This window comes from Hypanus sabinus, chromosome 9 (genome assembly GCF_030144855.1).
Source record: "Hypanus sabinus isolate sHypSab1 chromosome 9, sHypSab1.hap1, whole genome shotgun sequence".
In the NCBI taxonomy this organism is placed as follows: domain Eukaryota; kingdom Metazoa; phylum Chordata; class Chondrichthyes; order Myliobatiformes; family Dasyatidae; genus Hypanus; species Hypanus sabinus.
Window position 1 is genome coordinate 4,343,848 of NC_082714.1, and position 24,233 is coordinate 4,368,080.

General features: G+C 47.3%; 1 protein-coding gene across 1 annotated transcript in view; it reads left to right on the forward strand.

Moving 5' to 3' along the window:
• The window catches only part of LOC132399016 (coronin-7-like), a 264,124-nt gene that overhangs the window by 19,455 nt on the left and 220,436 nt on the right, over window positions 1-24,233 (forward strand). The window contains exons 4-7 of the mRNA XM_059978890.1: window positions 5,500-5,570; window positions 6,044-6,227; window positions 11,261-11,337; window positions 15,886-15,936. Coding sequence (XP_059834873.1) covers window positions 5,500-5,570; window positions 6,044-6,227; window positions 11,261-11,337; window positions 15,886-15,936 — 383 coding nt within the window. The remainder of the gene's footprint in view (window positions 1-5,499; window positions 5,571-6,043; window positions 6,228-11,260; window positions 11,338-15,885; window positions 15,937-24,233) is intronic.

The following is a 24,233-nucleotide window of genomic DNA, read 5'->3' on the forward strand; positions in this document are numbered from 1 at the left end:
ATAATCTTATAAACCTCTCTCAGGTCTCCCCTTAGCTTCTGCCACTCCAGAGAAAATAACCCAAGTTTGTCCAACCTCTCGTCGTAGCACATGCTATAACTCTCTAATCCAGACAGCATCCTGTTAAACCTCTTCTACACTTTCCAAAATCTCGACCTTTCAGTCAGGTTTAAAAACCAGAGCTTCACGGCAGTTTTCTCCGGTTGGACAATCAACTTCAGGAGTGTGTAAAAAGAGCTAGCTTTTAACCAGGATGGTGATTGAGATTTTAAAGGCAGAGTTTTTGCAGGGATTTCCCTGAGTTGTGACCAGTTAGCAAGAGGGATACATCAGAAGGGGATGATTTAAAATTAACTCGAGTGTAAGCAGTGCGGCCATTCTCTTCAGTGTTCCAGTCTTTAGAGTGGCTTTGACTCGTCAGGCTTCTGTGAGGTGAAGTATCTTGTAAGTTACTCTCTTTCTGTTCTTATTTGTTCATTCCTCATCTGTTAGGGCATAGTAGTTCAGTGAGAGTGGCTCCAGGGACAGTGTTTTGTACTGTATGTGGGAAGTCTGGGAGACCTCCAGTCTCTCAGGTGAACACATCTGCACCAGATGCACTGAGTTGCAGCTCCTGAGAGAACATATCAAGGAACTGGAGCTGCAACTAGATGACATTCTACTCATACGGGAGAATGAGGAGGTGATGGACAGGAGCTACAGGGAGGAAGTCACCCCTAGATTGCAGGAGACAGGCAACTGGGTGACTGTCAGGAAGAGGAGGGGAAATGCACAGTCAGTGCAGAGCACACCAGTGGCCGTTCCCTCAATAATAAGCATACAACTTTAGACTCTGTTGAGGGGGATGACCTTGTGGGGAGCCACAGTGACCAGGTCTCTGATACTGTGGCTCAGAGGAGAAGAGAACTGCAGTGCTGATAGGAGATTCCTTCATCAGAGGAATAGAGACAAGATTCTCTGGGCAGGACACAGACACCTGGATGGTATGCTGTCTCCCTTTTGGCAGGATCAGGGGTGTCTCAGATTGGGTCCACGCCATTCTCAAAGGGGAGGGAGAGCAGCCAGAGGTCTTGGTACATATTGGCACCAATGACATGGGTACACAAGGTAAGGAGGTCCTGAAGAAAGATTTTAGGGAGCTAGGTAGCAAGTTGAGAAACAGGACCTCCAGGGTAGTAATCACTGTGTCACATGCCAGTGAGAGTAGTAGGATGATTTGGCAGATGAATGTGTGGCTAAGGAACTGGTGCAGGGGGCAGGGGTTCAGATTTGTAGATCACTGGGCTCTCTTCGGGGGAAGGTTCTTCTTCAGCCGTGCATTGATTTCGATGTTGACTGAGGCCTGGGGGAGGTTGTCTGGGAGACCAGCAGTTGCCCAGGCTGCAAGTCTCCCTTCTTCGCGCCACCGATGTTGTCCAAGGGAAGGGCAAGGGCTGATACAGCTTGGCACCGGTGTTGTCGCAGAGCAATGTGTGGTTAAGTGCCTTGCTCAAGGACACAACACACTGCCTCAGCTGAGGCTTGAATCAGTGACCTTCAGATCACTAGACCAATGCCTTAGCCACTTGGCCACATGCCAACACTGGGGAAGGTGCAACCTGTCCAAAAGGAATGGGTTACCCCGAGCCCAAGGGTGTCCAATATCCTTGCAGGTTTAAACTAATTAGGCAGAGGATGGGAACAGGAGTGATGGTGCTGAAAATTAGCTAGTTGGATTACAAACCAAGGCAGTGTACAGTGAGACTCCTAGCAAAGAGAGGCTGATGATAGGGCAAAATTGCAGGCAACAGGATGAGTTGCAATGTAAAAGGTGGACAAAATCAAAAATGGTGAATACAGGGCTGAAGGTGTTGGGCTGACTCTGTGCGCAGTATACAGAATAAGGACAATGTACTTGCAGCAAAGTTACAGACTGGAAGGGATGATGTTGTAGGCATCACTGAATCATGTCTGAAAGAGTATAGCTGGGAGCTTAATGTCCAAGGATACACATTGTATCGACAGGATAGGCAGGAAGGCAGAGAGAGGGTTGCGTTGCTCTGTTGGTAAAAAATGAAATTATATCATTAGAAAGAGGTGACATGGGGTTGGAAGGTGTGGAATCATTGTGGATAGAGCTAAGGAACTGCAAGGGTTAAAAGACCCTAATGGGAGTTGTATACAGACCCCCAAACAGTAGTAAGGACATGGTCTACAAATTACAACGGGAGATAGAAAATGTAGGCCATAAGGGCAATGTTACAATAGTCATTGGGGGGGATTTCAATATGCAGGTAGATTGGGAAAATTAGGTTGGTGCTGGATTCCAAAAGGGGGAATTTCTAGAATACCTATGAGATGGCTTTTTAGAGCAGCTCATGGTTGAACCCATTAGGGGATCAGCTATTCTGGATTGGGTGTTGTGCAATGAAGGGAAAGTGATCATAATGTGATCGAATTCACCCTGGAATGCGAGAAGAGGTTAAGCCCAGTATCAATATTACAGTGGAGTAAAGGGAATTACAGAGGCATGAGAGAGGAGTTGGCCAGAATTGATTGGAAAAGAACACTGGCAGGGATGATGGCAGAACAGCAACAGCTGGAATTTCTGGAAGCAATTTGGAGGGCACAGGATCTATACATCCCAAAGAGGGAGAAGCATTCTAAAAGCAAAATGGCACAATCGTGGCTAGCAAGAGAAGTCAAAGCCAACATAAAAGCCAAAAAGAGGGCATATTATAGAGGAAAAGTTAGTGGGAGGTTAGAGGATTGGGAAGCTTTTAAAAATCAACAGAAGGTAACTAAAAAGTTCTGGTAAGTAGCAAGTCACAGGCCCTTCTGCTCATCGAGGATTCTGATTTATAACAACTGCCCTGGAGACTGTAGAGGGTTTTGACACCGATTGCGATTCTGATCTGAGGACAAAAATCTGATGGGCTTACTCACTGCTCACACTTAAATAATCAAGAAAGCCTGTTGTTTTCTAGTCGACACATTACAGTCAGCTACAATTCTAAAACTATTTCTTAATGATAGGTGTATAGGGAGGGTTTTGCATGTCCACTGAACTAATCTCACATGCTTCCGTAAATCTTATCAGTCAAGACTTTGCTAGCCAAAATGGTTTCACCTATCATATTCTTTTGGAGAAGGATGAGAGGTGATTTGATAGAGGTGTAAAAGATGATGAGGGGCTAGATTGAGTGGACAGCCAGAGACGTTTTCCAAGGTCGAAATGGCTTTTACGAGGGGGCGTAACTTTGAGGTGTTTGGAGAAAAGTGTGGGGACGATGTCTGAGGTAAGTTTTTTGCACAAAGAGTGGTGAATGTGTGGAATACCCTCCCTGGGGTGATGGTAGAGGCAGATAAATAGTGATGTTGAAGAAACTAGGGTAAGCACATGGATGACAGAAAATAGAGGGCTGTGTACAAGTGTAGGATTAGATTGATCTTAGAGGCTGGCAGAACATCGGGAGCCCAACAGTCCGCACTGCGTTCTAAAATAGATTGAAGTGATGTTGACAACTGCTGTAGAAGAAATGAGAAGCTTCTAGAAAAATATAGAAGCAGCTATGCTACTGTTACTGGAAAATACCCTGAACAATTATGTGTGTTTAAGTGATTATATAAAAATACAAGCAAGCATAGGAAGTTAAACTACCAGAAAAATAAGCTTTCTAATCCAATGCCAGCAACTGTGCTTGGAGATATCTCAGCACCGTGGAGGAAGAAAGAAGGTTTACAGGGAGGCAAGCGGAGGAAATGAGGAAGAAGTGCAGGGAGAGGTGAGGGAGAGTGTGATAGAGACAGGGAAGATGCGGTGGGGGTGTACAGGAAGATTGTGGGATAGGCGTGGAGGGTGTGATGTATGTGATGTGGACACAGTCATAGGTGTGAGCCATTGGTGTGGTCAGTGGGGTGAGCCATCTGCACGGTTAGAGGTGTGAGCACGGTCATCGGTGTCCCAGGCGCGGTCAGGGGTGTGAGCACGGTCATCAGTGTCCCAGGCGCGGTCTGGGGTGTGAACACGGTCATCGGTGTCCCAGGCGCGGTCAGAGGTGTGAACACGGTCATCAGTGTCCCAGGCGCGGTCTGGGGTGTGAACACGGTCATCGGTGTCCCAGGCACGGTCAGGGGTGTGAACACGGTCATCGGTGTCCCAGGCACGGTCAGGGGTGTGAACACGGTCATCAGTGTCCCAGGCACGGTCAGGGGTGTGAGCACGGTCATCAGTGTCCCAGGCACGGTCAGGGGTGTGAGCACGGTCATCGGTGTCCCAGGCGCGGTCAGGGGTGTGAGCACGGTCATCGGTGTCCCAGGCACGGTCAGGGGTGTGAACACGGTCATCAGTGTCCCAGGCACGGTCAGGGGTGTGAGCACGGTCATCGGTGTCCCAGGCGCGGTCAGAGGTGTGAGCACGGTCATCGGTGTCCCAGGCGCGGTCAGAGGTGTGAGCACGGTCATCGGTGTCCCAGGCGCGGTCAGGGGTGTGAACACGGTCATCAGTGTCCCAGGCGCGGTCTGGGGTGTGAACACGGTCATCAGTGTCCCAGGCACGGTCAGGGGTGTGAGCACGGTCATCAGTGTCCCAGGCACGGTCAGGGGTGTGAGCACGGTCATCGGTGTCCCAGGCACGGTCAGGGGTGTGAACACGGTCATCGGTGTCCCAGGCACGGTCAGGGGTGTGAACACGGTCATCAGTGTCCCAGGCGCGGTCAGGGGTGTGAGCACGGTCATCGGTGTCCCAGGCGCGGTCAGGGGTGTGAACACGGTCATCAGTGTCCCAGGCACGGTCAGGGGTGTGAGCACGGTCATCGGTGTCCCAGGCGCGGTCAGGGGTGTGAACACGGTCATCAGTGTCCCAGGCGCGGTCTGGGGTGTGAGCACGGTCATCAGTGTCCCAGGCGCGGTCAGGGGTGTGAGCATGGTCATCAGTGTCCCAGGCGCGGTCTGGGGTGTGAGCACGGTCATCAGTGTCCCAGGCACGGTCAGGGGTGTGAGCACGGTCATCGGTGTCCCAGGCACGGTCAGGGGTGTGAGCACGGTCATCGGTGTCCCAGGCACGGTCAGGGGTGTGAGCACGGTCATCGGTGTCCCAGGCACGGTCAGGGGTGTGAGCACGGTCATCGGTGTCCCAGGCACGGTCAGGGGTGTGAGCACGGTCATCGGTGTCCCAGGCACGGTCAGGGGTGTGAGCACGGTCATCGGTGTCCCAGGCACGGTCAGGGGTGTGAACACGGTCATCAGTGTCCCAGGCACGGTCAGGGGTGTGAGCACGGTCATCGGTGTCCCAGGCGCGGTCAGAGGTGTGAGCACGGTCATCGGTGTCCCAGGCGCGGTCAGGGGTGTGAACACGGTCATCCGTGTCCCAGGCGCAGTCAGGGGTGTGAGCACGGTCATCGGTGTCCCAGGCGCGATCAGGGGTGTGAACACGGTCATCAGTGTCCCAGGCACGGTCAGGGGTGTGAGCACGGTCATCCGTGTCCCAGGAGCTACTAACTGTCACCTTTCCCTTTTCAGATCTGCTGACTGATTTTGATTTCTCTCCGTTTGATGATGCGTTGCTGGCAACATGTTCCGCTGATACGACGGTACGGTGCTGTGCAGGACGTCCCATGCTTGGGAGGAGGGCAGGGGGAAGAGACAGATATACCTGAAACTAATGGGGGGCCCTTCAGTGCAGTTTGTGTCTAGCTAGTGCAGTACGGTGGATCAGGGATATTAATAGAGTGGGCGCTGGGTGGGAGATGGGGAGTCGAAGAGGTGTGAATTGAGGGTGTCAGTCTGGTGGGGGTAGAGGTGAATGTTGGCCTGGGGGAGTGGGGAGATGCAGTTTGATCTATTTTATGGTAATATTTTGTTCCATGTGCTGTCTGTGTATACAGTATATTTTGTGGGTGCACCATGGTCCGGAGGAAGGTTGTTTCATTTGGTTGTATTTATGTACAATCTGATGACAACAAACTTAAACTTGGTTGTTGGGCTGTTTCTGTGCTCTAGAGATTAGTGGGTTCAAGAATGAAGCAAAGTTTTGTGTCTGAAGTTGTACGTTTCTCTTGTCCAGGTGAAGCTATGGCGAATACCGGATTCTGTCAAGCCGATCTCGGGTGCACAGAACATCACACTGGGACCAGAAGCCAAGCGGGTGGAGTGTGTGCTTTTTCATCCGACTGCTGATGGCACTTTAGCAAGCGGAGCAGGAAATGTGGCCAAAGTGTGGGACCTAGTTCAGCAGAAAGCCGTGGCAGGTGACCGTGTCCACTCCCATTCTCATGGCAGAGCTGCTGTAGGAGGAGCGACTAGGCCTCCCTGATCTCAGTGAAATAACCAAAACTATTGTGGCAAACATGAGAAAATCTGTAGATCCAAAGCAAAACACAAAATGCTGGAGGAACTCAGCAGGCCAGCCAGCATCCATGGAAAAGGGCAAACAGTTATAAGAACGTAAGAAATGGGAGCAGGAGTCGGTCATCTGTCCCGTGGAGCTTGTTCCACCATTCAATAAGATCATGGCTGACCTGGCTATGGCCTCCTCTCCAGCTACCTGCCTTTTCCCTATAACCCTTAATTCCCCTACTATGCAAATATCTATCCAACCTTGTCTTAAATATATTTACTGAGGCAGCCTCCACTGCTTCACTGGGTAGAGAAATCCACAGGTTCACCACTCTCTGGCAAAAGCAGTTCCTCAGCACTTCCGTCCCAAATCTACTCCCCTGAATCTTGAAGCTATGTCCCCTAGTTCTAATCTCACCTACCAGTGGAAACAACTTCCCTGCCTCTATCTTATCTGTCCCTTTCATAATTTTATACGTTTCTATGAGATCTCCTCTCATTCTTCTGAATTCCAGAGAGTACAGTCCCAGGTGACTCGATCTCTGCTCCTAATCTCACCCCCTCATCTCTGGATTCAACCTGGTGAATCTCCTCTGCACCGCCTCCAAAGCCAAGTATATCCTTCCTCGAGTAAGGAGACCAGAACTGCACACAGTACTCCAGGTGTGGCCACACCAGAGCCCTGTATAGTTGCAGCATAACCTCCCTGCTCTTGAATTCAATCCCTCTAGCAATGAAGGCCAGCATTCCATTTCCCTTCCTGACGGCCTGCTGCACCTGCAAATCAAACTTCTGTGATTCATGCACAAGCACTCCCAAGTTCCTCTGCACAGCAGCATGCTGTAATTTTTTACCATTTAATAATCTGCTCTTTCATTTTGTTTCTTCAGAAGTGGATGACCTTGCATTTACCAACATTGTACTCCATCTGCCAGGGCCTTGCCCACTCACTTAACCTATCTATACCTCTCTGAAGATTCTTCATATTTTCTGCACAAATTGCTTCTCCACTCAATTTAGTGTCATCAGCAAACTTAGATACACTACACTTGGCCCCCTCTTCCAGATCGTTAATGTATATCGTGAACAGTTGCAGGCCCAGCACCAAACCCGCGGCACACCGATCACCACTGATTACCAATCAGAGTAACACCCATGTATCCCAACTCAATGCTTTCTATTAGTTAATCAATCCTCTATCCATGTTAATACATCACCCCCAACTCAATGCAGCCTTATCGGTAAGTCTTTTATGTGCCACCTTATCGAACACCTTCTGGAAATCCAAGTAAATAACGTCCATCTGTTCCCCTCTATCCACTGCACTCGTTACATCCTCAAAGAACTCCAGTATGTTTGTCAAACAGGACCTGCCTTTGCTGAACCCATGCCGTATCAGCCTGATGAATCCATTTCTTTCAGATGCCTCACCATTTCTTCTTTAGTGATAGCTTCAAGCATTTCCCCAACTACAGAGGTTAAACTAACTGGCCTATAGTTACCTGCCTTTTGCCAACATCCGTTTTTGAACAGTGGCATGACATTCGCCTTCCTCCAATCTACCAGGACCTGGTCAGAGTCCAGAGAATTTTGGTAAATTATCACCAAAGCCTCTACTATAACTTTTGCCATTTCTTTCAGTACCCTGGGATGCATTCCATCAGGACCAGGGGACTTGTCTATCTTCAGGCCCACAAGTTTGCTCAGCACTACCTCTTCAGTGATAGCTATTGTATCGAGGTCCTCACCTCCCATTGCATCCATAACATCCCTCCTTGGCATTTTAAATGTGTCCTCCACTGTGAAGACTGACACAAAATAGTCATTCAAAGCCTCTGCCATTTCCTTGTTACCCAATATCAATTCCCCCCTTCTTATCCTTCAAGGGGCCTACATTCACTATAATCACCCTTTTCCACTTTATATAATTATATTGCTTTTACTGTCCATTTTTATGTTTTGTGCTAGTTTATTTTCATAATCTAGCCTCCCTTTCTTTATTGTTCACTTTGAGGTTCTTTGTTGCTTTTTTCTAAAGGTTTCCCAGTCTTCCAGTTTCCCACTACTCTTAGTGACTTTGTACGCATGAGCTTTTAGTTTGATGCCTTCTTTTATTTCCTTAGTTATCCAAGGTTGGCTCTCCCCACTCTTACTGTCCTTGCTTTTAACTGGAATATACTTCTGTTGAGCACCATGAAAAATCTCTTTGAAAATCTTCCACTGTTCCTCAACTGTCCTACCACGTAGTCTGTGTTCTCAGTCTACACTGGCCAGATCCTCCCTCGTCCCATTTAGTCCCCATTGTTCAGGCATAATATTCTGGTTTTAGATCAAACTATTGCACCCTCCATTTGTATGAGAAGCTCAGTCATACTATGATCACTCTTTCCAAGAGGGACCCTGACTACCAGATTTTACTTGTCTCATTGGACAGGACCAGATCTAAGATAGCACGTTCCCTTGTAGGTTCAGTAACATGCTGTTCAAGAAAGCCATCATGGATGCATTCTATGAAGTCCTGCTCAAGGCTGCCTGGACCAACTTGATTCACCCGATCTATGTGCAAGTTAAAGTCCCCCATGATAACAGCTGTTCCATTCTCACATGCCTCAGATATTTCTCTGTTTATTGCCTGTGCCACTGTAGTGTTATTATTCAGTGGCCGATAGACAACTCCCACCAGTGATTTTTCCCCTAATCTCTACCCAGATAGATTCAACATTCTGCTCCTTAGATCTTATATCATCTCTCACTATCACTCTGATCTCATCTTTAAATAGAGCACTATCCCACCTCCCTTACCTTCCTGCCTATCCTTCCATATTCCTTGATATCCTTGGATATTTAAATACCAACGCTCTCCATTCTGCAACCACAACTCTGTAACGGCCACTAGATCATACCCCTTTGTACTATCTGTTCTGCAAGTTCACTGACTTGGTTTTGAATACTACAGGCATTCAGGTAAAGTGCCCTTACACTCATTGTGCTTTTAAAATCTTGTAATCTTTTTCTCTTTTGCACTTGACTTTTCTTCGCTCCACTCTTATATTTCTCTTTTATCTTTTGCTTTTTTGTCCACACATTTCTCTTGTACTTTATCCATACTTCTCCAATCTACTGAACCCACCCTCCTACTGTTTAGTTTAAAGCCCCATCCACAGCCCTAGTTACACGATTCGGCAGGATCCAGGGCCCAGCATGGTTCAGGTGGAACGTGTACCATTGGAACACCTCCCTCCTTCCCCAAAACTGGTGCCAGTTTCCCATGAACTTAAACCCACTTCTTCCACACCAATCCTTGAACCACATGTTTAACTCTCTAATCTTATTGACCCTGTGCCAATTTGCGCGTGGCTCATGGATTGGCGTGGGAGAAGTGGGTTTGAGTTCATGGGAAATTGACTACCATGAACTACCATGATTACTACCTTTTTGGTTCTGCTTTTTAATTTAGTCCCTAGCTGCTCAAATTCCCTCAGCAGAACCTCTTTTCTCATTCCACCTATGTTGTTGGTACTCACATGGACCACGGCAACTGGATCTTCCCCTCCCACTGCAAATTCCTCTGCAGGTCAGATAAGTGTTCCAAACCCAGGCACCAGGCAGGCAATACAGCCTTTGGGACGATCTGTTGTCACAACAGAGAACTCTGTCCATTCCCCTGACTGTACTATCCCCAATTACCATTACTTCTCTGTTCTCTCCCCTCCCCCCTTGAATGGCTCCCTGAACCATGGCGCCACAGTTAGGTTGCTCATCCTTCCTACAGTCCCCACTCTCACCCACACAGGGAGCAGAAATCTCAGACAAGCTCAAGGGCTGAGGCTCTTCCCACACTGTCTCTTGGATCCCACTACCCAGCTCAATCGCAGTTACACCCTACCTTTTTATTCTAGCATTGTCTCCCTTCCTTTCCAGCCTCAAAGAAGGCTCTCAGCCTGAAATGCCAGCTGTTTACAGTATTCCTTTCCACAGAAGCTGCCTGATCTGCTAAGTTCCTCCAGCATTTTGTGTGTGTTGTTTAGGGGCAAACAGGGAATATGTGTGACTGCAGGAGAGGACCAGTCTAGATATCAAAGTTCAAAGTAAATTTATTATCAAAGTATGTCACCAGGTACAACCCTAAGGTTCATTTCTAGCAGCTTTCACAGCAAATACGAAGAAACACAATCGAATCAGTGAAAAGCTACACATCAAAGATGAGCAAACAATGTTCAAGAGACAATAACTTGTGCAAATACAAAAAAAATCAGAAGGTAATAAATACTAAGAACCTGAGTCTTTGAAAGTGAGTCCATAGACTGTGGATTCAGTTCATTATTGGGGTGAGTGAAACTCCATTTTGGTTGAAGGTTCCGGAACCTGGTGGAGTGGGACCTAAGACCCTGTACCTTCTTTCTGCACCTCCAGCAAGAAGAGAGTATGGACTGGATAGTGGGGGTCCTGGATGATGGACGCTGCTTTGCTATGACAGCGATCCATGTAGATGTGCTCAGTGGTGGGGAGGGCTTTTCCTGTGATGGCCTGGGCTACATCCATTTCCGTTTTTGGGCATTGGTGTTTCCGTACCAGGCTGTGATGCCAGTCAGTGTACTCTCCACCACACATCTATGGCAGTGATAAAAGCTTCAGGTCAGACATGCTGAATCTAAGGAACTGAAGTGCTGCCATGCTGTCTTTGTAATGGCTTTGAGGAAGATCCCCCAGTATTTGTAATCACTGAGTCAGCACAGCAATGTCGAAGGGCCGAATGGCCTGGTGCATTTCTCTATTTCTGCAGCACTAGCTGTGACTTTGACTTGTCCTAAAAAGCAGTCAAATCAGTATTAGAAGAGAATGATGTGTGAATAGCAAATCCAGTCAAAGTGGTCATGATTTTACCCAACTATTGAGAAATCTGGTTATCACTCTGTGCCTTATTGTGCGTTGTCTTCACTTCCAGCTCTCGAAGACCATGGGGACCAAATCCAGAGCCTGACATGGAAGGGAGATGGCTGCCTCCTGGGCACATCCTGTAAGGTGTGTGTAACTGGTCAGTGCACGGACAGAAAGAGGCAGGCGGGCAGAAGTGACAGATAGAATACAGTGTATGGCCATTTACTTTGGAAAGATGTAGATTATTTTCTAAATGGGGTATGAATTCAGAAACTGGAGGTGTAAAGGGACTTGGGAGTCCTTGTGCAAGATTTCAGGTTGAGTGGGTAGTATGGAAGGCAAATGCAATATTAACATTAATTTTGAGAGGACTAGAATATAAAAGCAAGGATGTAATGCTGGGGCTTTATGAGGCCACATTTGAAGTACTTTGAGATGTTTTGGACCCGTTATCTAAGAAGGGATGTGCTGGCATTGAAGAGGGTCCAGTGGACATTCACAAGAGTGATCCTGGTAGTAAAAACGCTAATGTATGAGGAACATTTGATGTCTCTGGGCTTGTACTCACTGGAATTTAGAATGAGGGAGAATCTTGTTGAAACCTGCTGAATATTGAAAGACTTAGAGTGGACGTGGAGAGGATAGTGGGGGAGTCTAGGACCAGAAGGCACAGCCTCTGAATAGAAAGATCTCTGTTTCGAAGAGAGGTGAGGAATTTCCTTAGCTAGAGGGTGAATCTGCAGGCAGTAAAGCTCTACTTGACGTTTCGGACTGAGACCCTTCACCAGGTCCCACATTTGCAGCATCTGCAATAGTGTCCAAAGGTGCGATGTAACGGGGTGCGATGCTGTAACGGGGTGCGATGCTGTAACAGGGTGCGATACTGTAATGGGGTGCGATGCTGTAACGGGGTGCGATGCTGTAACGGGGTGCGATACTGTAATGGGGTGCGATGCTGTAACAGGGTGCGATACTGTAATGGGGTGCGATGCTGTAACGGGGTGCGATGCTGTAACGGGGTGCGATACTGTAACAGGGTGCGATACTCTAGCTACGCACCGTATGCTGGAGGAGCTTAGGTCAAACAGCATCAGTGAGAAGAAAGAAATTAACAACATTTTGGATCAAAACCCGAGTGGCTGGCACAGAGATGAGAGTGGGAACGGTAAGCAAAGATTCTGAGGTGTGTAGTAGACTGAGGAATCAGAATCAGGTTTAATATCACCAAGATATGTCGGAGAAATTGGCTGGTTTGTGGCAGCAGAGCATTGCGATGCTTAATAATAAGAACTAAGAAGTGTGTGTGTGTGTTGTGCAAAAAGAGAGCCAAAAATGATGATGATGTGTACATTGGTTCAACATCCATTTAGAAATCTGATGGCAGAGGTGAAGAATCTGTTCCTGAAATATTGAGTGTGTGTCTTCAGACCCCTGTGCCAGCACCTTGGTGGTATCAATGGGAGGAGGACATATCCTGGGTAATGGGGTCCCTATAATGGATGCCACCTTTTGAAGATGTACTTGGTGCTGAGAAGTCTGGTGCCCAGGATGGAGCTGGCTGAGTTTGCAACCCTCGGCAGCTTTTCCTGGCCCCGGAGGATGACAGGCAGGTGGTTACCTAGGGGAGGTGACTGGAGCATGTGATTGATAGATGGAGGCAGTCGGAGAGATGGAGAGAAAAGAAAAAAACATAAAAACAACAGATGGAGTGAGGTGGGGGAGGGGAGTGTGGAGCTGGAGAGAGATAAGCAGGAATACGAGTACCCAGTTCGGATAAGTAACGGAAGAGAATGGGAAACATTAGGGAAGTAAGGAGGGGTGGACAACCATCAGAACCAAAGGGATGGGGGGGGGGCAGTGAGGGGGAACTTGCTTGTCGTTGGTGCATGGAGCCAGGAGGGGAAAGGGGACAAAGATGGGTGGAGGGGAGCTGGGGTGAGGTTGGGAAAGTGGACAAAAATGGGAGGATGGGGATCAGGAGAAAGGAAAAGAAAAAAAAAACCAATAGGGTGGGGGTTACCTAAAGTTGGAAAACTCAACGTTCGTGCCATTGGGTTGTAGACCTTGCAGGCGGAACATAAGGTGTTGTTCCATCAGTTTGCTGGGCTTCATTCAGTAGAGAGGGCTGCTCGCCCCGCAGAGTTCCTCCAGCATATCGTGCATTGCTCCATATTCCAGCATCTTCGGTCTCCGTCTCCACAGTGATACTCTAATGTGTTCGAGTGGCACGATAGCGCAGTGGTTAGCATAACACATTACAACGTCCGATTCCTGCTGCTGTCTGTAAGAAGTTTGTAAGTTCGCCCCTAGACCACGTGGGCTTCCTCCAGGTGCTCCTGCTTCCTCCCACATTCCAGAAATGTACAGGTTAATTAGGGTTAGTAAGTTGCTGGGCATGTTATGTTGGCGTCAAAAGCATGGCAGCAGTTATGGGCTGTCCCCAGCACATCCTTGACTTTTGTGGGTGCAGAATTAGGCCATTTGGCCTATCATGTCTGCTCTACCATTCCAACAGCTGATTTATTGTCCCTTTCAACCTCTTCTCCCCCTTAACCGCCACTTTAAATGTACCCAATAACCCAGTCTCCACAGCCGTCTGTGGCAATGAATTCCACAGATTCACCACTCTCTTGCTAAAGAAATTCCTTCTCATGTTAGTTCTAAATGGATGTCCCTCTGTTCTGCGGCTGTGTCCACTCGTGCTAGACTCCCCCACAATAGGGAACATCCTCTTCACATCCACTCTATCCAGATCTTTCAATATCAATAGGTTTCAAGGGAGTTGGTTGTTCACACCAGTGATGCATTTTACTGTATGTTTCAGTATACATGTGGCAAAAAAAACCTTTAACCTTTACTGCAGATACAATATTATTTAACTGGACCTCATACTGTAGTTGTCCTGAAGCCATTTCTGGCCATTGCCCACAGGGGGCAGCGTCGCTGCTGGATGGATTGTCTGTGCTATGTCACAGGCAGCCACCAGGTGGCAGGTTCCCCTCAGCGGCCTGAGAGCAGAACCTGAATCACTGACTCAAATGATGTGACGTAATAACAGTGCAGTGCAAAGACATTAAAAACCACAAATTATAATATAAATAAATAATACAAAAAAAGGAACAATGTGGTAGTATTTATGGGTTCATGGACCTTTCAGAAATTTTATTCTGGCGTCCTCTGTAAGAAGTTTTTTCATCCTTCCTATAAGCGCGTGTTTCCTCCCATAGTCCAAAGACAATAGGACACAATGGTCATTGTAAACTGTCCAGTGATCAGGTTGCTGGGCTGTGGGCTTGTTGGACCAGAGAGGCCTGTTCCATGCTACATCTCTAATAAAGAAAAATGAAGTAAAAATCTGATGCTGGAGGGGAAGAAGCTGTTCCTGAAATGTTAAGTGTGTGTCCCCAGACTCCTGTTCCTCCTCCCTGATGATAGTAATGAGAAGAGGGCATTGACGGTCCCTTATGATGGGTGCTCCTTTTTTGAAACATAGAACAGTACAGCACAGTACGATGTACACAGTACATTTACAATCTACGATGTTGTGTCTCCCTGTGTAAACCTACTCCATGATCAGTCTAATCCTTCACTTTTATACAGCCCATAATCCTCCATTTTGCTTTCAACCTTAAGCCTACCTCAAATGTATCTGCCTCCCCCGCAATCCCTGGCAGCACATACTCCGTCTTTAAAAAACCTGACCTTTGACATCGCCCCTGAACTTCGCACCACTCAAGTGGGTAAACTCTGGTGTTGACCATTGCTACCATGGGAAAAAGTGGCTGACCACTCGATTTTTTTTTCCCCTCAGTCTTATAAACCACCATGAAATTGCTACTCATCCTCCTTCACTCCAGAGATAGGCCCTAGTTTGCTCAACTTGACTCATAAACATCTCTAATCCGGACAGAATCCTGGTAAATCTCCTCTGCACCCTCTCTAAAGCTTCCACATCCTTCCTATAATGAGGTGACCAGGATACACTGTGTGGTCTAAACCAGTTTTAAAGAGCTGTGGCAAAATTCTCAATGGCAGCATCCAGTCACAAAGTTTACCCAGGTCATGTCCCACCCCCTCCCTGTCCCCAGCACTATCCCACGCTCACCCATTCCACCCACATACGATCTCGTTCTCCTTTGCCTCTCTCCTCCATCCATTGTCATCACCCTCTCATTTACCTCATCCAAGATCATTGCCCCTCCCTTCTCCAAATGCCCTCTTTCTACACCCGCCCTGACCCGCAGCATTGTTCATTGTGAACGGCGACTTGTCTGGTGTGGCATAAACTGTGTTTGTTAAGTATCAGAGTCGGGTTTATTATCACTGACCTAACGTGAAATTTGTGGTACAATGTTTTATAATTGACAATAAGAAATATATAAAAAATAAATTAGCGGCAAAACAGAGCAAAAGTATCGAGGTAGTGTTCGTGGTCCGTTCAGAAATCTGACAGCAGAAGGAGGAGGCTGTTTCTAAACTGTTGTGTGTGTTTTTACCACCACCTCGAAGGTAGTAATGGGAAGAGGGTATGACCTGGGTGATGGGAATTGTTAATGACCGATGCCATCTTTTTGAGGCATTGCCTTTTGAAGATGCTGGGAGGACCAGTGCATGTGATGAGGCAGGCTGAGTTTATATCCCTAATTAAAATCAACTAACCTAATTCTCTTAATCTCTGTGACTGTCTTTTAGGATAAGATGTTGCGTATTTTTGACCCGAGGACCAAGACTTCAGCTGTGCAGGTATGCGTCTCACTCTTGCTCAATTCTTGCAGGAGACATGTCCCATCACAGGCAGTGGGTGTCTCAAAGTTCAGTGGACACATCACCCTCTCTCTGTGCTCAGATAATGTAGGGCTTGTGCATGTAAACCTCATTCAGTCAAACCCATGCAGGACTTGCTCTCTGGGACAGTGGAACTTGATTCTCATCTCTCCTTCCTATTGCTCCGGACCTTCTCACTGCCCACCCTGGCACCTTACTCTCCCTCACTTGCCCCGCTTTTAACCCACCCCATTTCCCCCTCCCTGTCCACCCTACACCACCCCCTTTCCACCAAGCAGAATAATGCATTTGACTAGGATAACAATTCAACCATGATAGAATGGCTGAGCAGACTCGATGGGCTGAATGGCCTAATTCTGCTCCTGTGTTTCCTGGTCTTATAACTTGTTTTTAATGAATCCTGTTGGTTTTTCTCTGTTACTGAATACTTGTCCAAAGTTACGTCCCTCGTATTAACCATTGAACAGCGGAATGAAGGGCTGGTTTGCAGCTGACGGGTTAATGGCTGTGTACAGCCTCAGCCCTGCTCTCAGACTGGGAGGCCGGCTGAGACATCACAGACCTCTCTCTGCTGACTGTGTCTGGAAACATCACCATGGCAACGGGCTGAAGGAGCAGGCTTGGCTGCTTTTGGAACGTGTGGTATTTGGGCCCTGCTTAATGAGCTGATCCTGTGTAAACAGCCCCAGTCTAATGGTTAGGGTTAGTGTAACAATTTAGCACTTTACAGCACCACTGATTGCCGTTGGGGTTCACTTCCTGCCACAGACTATTGGGAATTTGTATGTCCCCCGAGACCATGTGGGTTTCAGCTGGGTGGGTTTGCTCCAGCTTCCTCCCAATTACAGGCTACCCCCAACACATTCTCGGACTGTGATGATCATTAACGCAAATGACACATTTCACTGTACGTTTCAATGTACATGTGACAAATAAAGCTAATCTTTTTAAAAAAGACTTTTAAAAATTCACAACATAAGTCTTGAGCTTGTGGAGAATGTTTCTGGAACTGGAGGGTGGGAGGGTGTGAAGAATAACAGGCCCAGAGTTGGCCTCTCTTCTGATCTGTTACTCCCTGAGCCTGGTATAGATGGAGGAATGGAGAGGTTAACAGGAGGGAGCAAGAGGCTGTCGATTCTGGAAGCACTCTGTGGGTCAGGCAACATCTGTGGAAGGCTGGAGCCATGGGAGGGGCAAGGAATTGTTGACAATTTGGATTCAAATTTCCCCCACTCACCCACCTACCTTCTCACCTGGTCTCACCTACAACCCGCCAGCTTATGCTCCTTTCCTTACCCCTTCTCCCCCACCCCCATCTTCTTATCCTCTCGTCTTTCCCCTTCCTTTCCAGTCCCGGGAAGGGTCTCGGTCAGAAACGTTGACTATTTATTCATTTCCATAGAGGCTGTCTGACCTGCTGAGTTCCTGCAGCATTTTCTTGAATCAGAGTCAGGTTTACGATCACTGACATACAGTATATCTTAAAGTCTGTTGTTTGTGGCAGCTATTGATTGCAATGCACAAACCAGAAATTGCAATTTTAAGTAAGTAGGGAGAGTGAGGAGAGTGAGGTACTATCTTCAGAGTAATTCTCTGGATTTCCAGTATCTGCAGAAACCCTTGTGTTTATCAGGGCTAAAGTGACGGGATAGTAGGAAACAAAGCCATGACGTGGGTAGGAGGCGGAAGGAGGAGGAGGTGCAGTAGGCAGGGGAGAATTGCCATGAGCTGGGAGAGAGGGGTTAGGAGGAAAGGAAAAGGAGCAAAATGGTGGGGGTGGGGATTAGTTTTTTGAGGTGTGGGCAGAAGGGGAGAGATGCCACAGGGTCTGTGTTGGTGGCCTCTGCATCAATGACTGCCCCCTCATCGCTGTGCTTGTTGGACTAGATGATCGTTGAGCAGTGATTTCCATCTCCTGCAGAAGTGAGCCCTGGACCGTCTGACGGCAGCGCCTGTGGGGGGTGGGGGAGGAAGAACAGCAGGAAGCTGTCACTGAGGCCACTGCTCTGCAACGTTTACTTTTCCTATCTGTCAGTTTGAAATCGTTCCTGTCAGGCAGAGTGGGAGGCGTGCTGTCATTAAACTAGCAAACACAGAGCCAGGGTTAGCTGTAGCTTCCTCCAACAAGTCTGCCATGACTGATGAAGGGTTCTACAAGCCTTTCCTAATAAATATCAGTGTATTTACACAAGCACACACACAAAGTGCTGGAGGAACTCAGCTGTTCAGACAGCATCTGTGGAGATGAACAAGCAGTCGATATTTTATGCTGAGACATCAGGACTGGAGAGGAGGTCAGAATAAGGTAGTGGGAGGAGGGCAAGGAAGACAAGTGAGAAGGTCATAGGTGCAGCCAGATGGGTGGGGATGAGGTGGATGAAGGAAGAAACTGGGAGGACCATGGATGACCGCGGAGGTGCGTGCGCTGCTGAGGACCCATGACTCCGCCTTCAGAGCAGGCGACAAGGCAGCTCTAACAACAGCAAGCGCCAAACTGTCCCAAACCATCAGAGGGGCAAAGTGTGCACACGCCCAGCAAATTCACAGCCACTTCCAGGACAGTGGCGACACGCGGCGCATGTGGAAGGGCATTCAGGACATCACCAACTACAGGACAACATCACCTGGCTGTGCGGGTGATGCCTCCCTCCCAGATGCGCTGAATAACTTCTACGCCCATTTAAGGCAGAAAATGACATGACGGCGAGGAAGTCCACCCCTCCTACAAATGACCGGGTGCTGTGTCTCTCCGTGGCCGATGTGAGAAGAACCCTGTGCTGGGTCAACCCACGGAAGGCTGCTGGACCACACAACATCCCTGGTAGAGTGCTCAGAGGATGTGCAGACCAGCTAGCAGATGTTCTCACTGACATCTTCAACATCTCTCTGAGCAGTGCCACCGTTCCAACGTGCTTCAAGGCCGCCACCATCGTCCCCGTACCGAAGAAGTCTTCGGTGTCCTGCCTGAATGACTACTGTCCCGTTGTACTCACATCGATCATCATGAAGTGTTTCGAGAGGCTCGTCATGAGGCACATCAAGACCCTGCTGCCCTCCTTACTGGACCCCCTGCAGTTTGCGTGCCGACCCAACCGCTCAACAGACAACGCCATTGCCATCACCCTCCACCTGGCCCTAACCCACCTGGACAAAAAAAACTCGCACGTTTGAATGCTGTTCATAGATTCCAGTTCAGCATTCAACACAGTCATCCCTCAGAAACTGATTGGAAAGCTGAGCCTACTGGGCCTGAACACCTCCCTCTGCAACTGGATCCTAGACTTCCTGACTGGGAGACCTCAGTCAGTACGGACCGGGAGCAGCATCTCCAACACCATCACACTGAGCACGGGGGCCTCCCCCGCCAGGGCTGTGTGCTCAGTCCACTGCTGTTCACTCTGCTGACCCACGACTGTGCTGCAACACACAGCTCGAACCATATCATCAAGTTCGCCGATGACACGACCGTGGTGGGTCTCATCAGCAAGAACGACGAGTCAGCTTACAGAGAGGAGGTGCAGCGGCTAACGGACTGGTGCAGAGCCAACAACCTGTCTCTGAATGTGAACAAAACAAAAGAGATGGTTGTTGACTTCAGGAGGGCATGGAGCGACCACTCCCCGCTGAAAATCGACGGCTCCTCAGTAGAGAACGTTAAGAGCACCAAGTTTCTTGGTGTTCACCTGGTGGAGAATCTCACCTGGTCCCTCAACACCAGCTCCATAGCAAAGAAAGCCCAGCAGTGTCTCTACTTTCTGCAAAGGCTGAGGAAAGTTGATCTCTCAACACCCCCATCCTCATCACATTCTACAGGGGTTGTATTGAGAGCATCCTGAGCAGCTGCATCACTGACTGGTTCGGAAATTGCACCATCTCAGATCGCAAGATCCTGCAGCGGATAATGAGGTCAGCTGAGAAGATCATCGGGGTCTCTCTTCCCGCCATCACGGACATTTACACTACACACTGCATCCACAAAGGAAACAGCATTATGAAGGACCCCATGCACCCCTCATACAATCTCTTCTCCCTACTGCAGTCTGGGAAAAGGCACTGAAGCATTTGGACTCTCACGACCAGACTATGTAACAGTTTCTTCCCCCAAGCTATCAGACTCCTCAATACCCGAAGCCTGGACTGACACCTTGCCCTACTGTCCTGTTTATTATTTATTGTAATGCCTGCACTGTTTTTGGGCACTTTACGCAGTCCAGTGTAGGTCTGTAGTCTAGTGTAGTTTTCTCTGTGTTGTTTTTTTTACGTAGTTCAGTCTAGTTTTTGTACTGTGTCATGTAGCACCATGGTCCTGAAAAACGTTGTCTCACTTTTACTGTGTACTGTACCAGCAGTTATGGTCAAAATGACAATAAAAGTGACTTGACTTGAGGTGACAGGTGGAAAAGGTAAAGGGTCAGATAAGGAGGAATCTGATCAGGGAAAAGAGTGGATCATTTGAGAAAGGAAAGGAGGTGGGCTTTGGGGGAGGTCATCGGCAGGTATTAACACCACCTAACACTGTAGAAAATGTGATGGATTACAGTGGCAAAAGGAACTTGGTGGGGGGGAGGAATAAAGATTAACAATGAAGTATGTTGTTTGCATTATCAACGAACACAGTCCGAGGATGTGCTGGGGCAGCCTGGAGGTGCTACCACGCTTCTGACACCAACATATCATGTTATGTGGGAGGAAACCGGAGCACCCGGAGGAAACCCACTCAGTCACGGGGAGAACATGCAAACTCCTCACAGACAGCAATAGGAATTGTACCTGCCCTGAAGATATACGCACTAAACAGCTTCTTCCCCTCTGCCATCAGATTCGTGAACAGTCCATGGACAATGCGCGCTACCTCACTGTTTTTCCCTCTCTTTGCACTATTTATTTTTTTTATACACTCAGTGCCCATTAGATACCAGAGTGGAACCTGCTGTGCTGTTCTGTTGCTGTAGCCCGTCCTCTTCAAGGTTCAATGTTTTGTTTGTTCAGAGATGCTCTTCTGCACGCCAGTGTTGGAACACGTGGTTACTTGAGTTACTGTCGCCTTCCCATCAGCTTGAACCAGTCTGGCCACTCTCCTCTGAGCTCTCTCATTAACAATGCACGTTCACCCACAGAACTACCTCTCACTGGATTTTTATTTTGTTTTTTGCACCATTTTCTGTAAACTCTGGATCAGTGATTCCTGACAGGGGTGGTTATATGCTGTAAGGGGGTATTAGGGGAAATAGAAGTTATGGGGGATGATTTTGTGGGGTGGGGTGAAGCAGCGCCCGAACTTAAAGCATGAGACCTGACCGAGCATGTCAGCTTGCTGCCATCGTCAGCATTCGGTAGGCATTCCCAATTTGTGTTCATTATTTTAATTTAGCCCCATTAATGATACATGAACATGTACAGCACAATCTCTGTGAGGATAGAAACATAGAAAATAGGTGCAGGAGTAGGCCTGCACTGCCATTCAGTCTGATCATGGCTGATCATCCAACTCCGAACCCTGTACCTGCTTTCTCTCCATACCCCCCCGATCCCTTTAGCCACAAGGGCCATATATAACTTCCTCCTAATATAGCCAATGAACCGGCCTCAACTGTTTCCTGTGGCAGAGAATTTCATGAAGGCAGTGAAGCCTTGAATTCTAATCCTGCTGGGAAACAGACTACAGAAAGTGCGTCAGTACAATGTTACATTCCTGGAGTATGGTTTTATTCCTTTCCTTTTCCTCTCCCCATGTGTCTTATATTTAATACTGTACTGTCCAACAAAGCCATGAAACCATCAAGATTGCAGGAGCACTTCTGTAAAAGCCATCTAAAAGGCTACTTACAGAATTACTCAGTTCCAGAAGATGAAAGATGCATTTGAAAAGCGTTACACACTCGAGTCATTTGCCAAGAAAGCTAAAATGACCTTGATAGAGGTCTCATTAAGTTTCCAAAATGATAGCAGTGGAATATCTCCTACAATTGGTGAGAGATTAATAATGCCTGCGGTATCAGAAACGCTCACCACTGTTCTGAAAATTGATAGCGATATTTAAAAATCAAGTTCCTATGAGTAATAATTCTGTAGCTGGTTGTATTGATGAATTGAGTGAAGGCACTGAGTATCAACTATGCTCAGAGCTACTAAAAACAGATTTTGAGAAACAACTGGATGAGTCAATTGTGCGAGACAATGAGGCATTGCTAATGGCATTTGTATGGGTTATCAAAAATAGAAACGTTAATGAAGAGATTCTCTTTTGTAAAAGTTAAAAACAAATATCAATGGAGAATCAATCTACAATGAGCTCAAAATATACATTGAAGATAAAAGTATTCCGATTAGGAAGATGATTTCTTGTACAACAGATGGAGCACTGTATTTGACAGGTTGCCATGCTGGTTTAGTGGCATTTATGAAAAAAGAAATTTCAAGTCTGTTTGCAATCCATTGTGTAATTCATTATCAACATCTCGCAGCCTAAAACCTCAGCCAGTAATTCTTTTCAAGCAACTCTTACCTGCTATCAACCAAATTAAAGCTCATCCATTAAATAGCAGAATATTTCACCAGTTATGCCAAGGTAACGATTAAGAGTTTGAAGGCTTCTTCACACTGAAGTGTGTTGGCTGCCAAAAGGCTGCTGCTTAAAATGTTTCTTTGATCTTTTTGACACTGCGGTTGAATTTTTGCTCAAAGTGAACAAGAGCTTGGGGAGCAAGATTGAACTTCTACGTGGAGATGTGACATACCTAGCTGATCTGTATGAACATTCTAAATATGAAACTGCAAGGTGAGAATTTCAATGTAATCCAAACAAAAAGTGTGATGTCCACTTTTATCAGAAACTAGAAATATTTAAGTAAAAATTGGGAGAAGAATGTTCTCACAGTTTCCCTGCATGGAAAGTATGGCACTGTTTTTCACAGACGGTGATTTGCAAGAGTACTGCTTACACCTGCAGTCACTGAAGAAGGGTTTTCAGAATCAATTCAAGGATTTTAACAATCTGGAAATTCTGGACTAGGTAACTAACCCATTGGAAGGTGGAAGAACAGGAAAAGAGCTTGCAAGAAAAAATTATTGAAATTCAGAATGATGAAGAAGCAAACATGCTTTTCAAAAGTGTCAGCTTTTGTAGAATGAGGCTACATTGTCATACGAAGGTTCCTGTTCTTTGGAGAATGGCCAAATTGCTCTTCATTGCGTTTCCTTTCTCCTCCTACCTTGTTGAAAGAGGCTTCAGTAGAGTGAATCACTTACTCACAAAAAACAGAAAACACTGGGACATTGTTACACATCGGGGCTTGAGGCATTTGTTGTCACAACTTGAACCAGATATTTCAACTCTTACTAAAAACCTGTTCACAAATCTGATGTTGTCTTGCACTGTACTGCTGCTGCAAAAACAACAAATTTCACAATGTACTGTATGTCCATGATAATAAACCAGAATATGATACTGAGGAGGGTTTAGGTAGGGCGGATGAGGGGGAGAGGGCCTGGACATTGTACATCTGATAAGAGAGGACACTGGTTCATGGAGGAAAAGGAACATGCTGAACATTGATTTCTCTAACTTCCAGTAATTCCTACACCTATCCACTTTTCTTTTTTTCCCCATTCCCCGTTCTGGCTTCTCTCGTATTCCCTCTCTTCTCACCTGCCCATCACTTCCCTCTGATTCCCCTCCTTCTTGCCATTCTCTCATGGTCCACTCTCCTCTCCTTGTTTAACCCTTTACCTCTTCCACCTATCACCTGCCAGCTTCTTACTTCATCCTCCCTCCTTCCCCCTCACCTATCACCTGCCAGCTTCTTACTTCATCCTCCCTCCTTCCCCCTCACCTATCACCTGCCAGCTTCTTACTTCATCCTCCCTCCTTCCCCCTCACCTATCACCTGCCAGCTTCTTACTTCATCCTCCCTCCTTCCCCCTCACCTATCACCTGCCAGCTTCTTACTTCATCCTCCCTCCTTCCCCCTCACCTATCACCTGCCAGCTTGTACTCCTTCCACCACCTTTATATTTTGGCTTCTTCCCCCTTCCTTTCCAGTCCTGATGAAGGGTCTCACCCCATCACCCAGAGCATGCCCTATTGTCATTGCTACCATTAAGGAAGAGGTACAGGAGCCTGAAGAGACACCCACTCAACGTTTCAGGAACAGTTTCTTCCCCTCCGTCATCAGATTTCTGAATGGACAATGAACGCGTGAACAGTATCTTATTAGTTTTTGTTTCCTTATTTTGAATTTGCTCTTTTTTCCCAC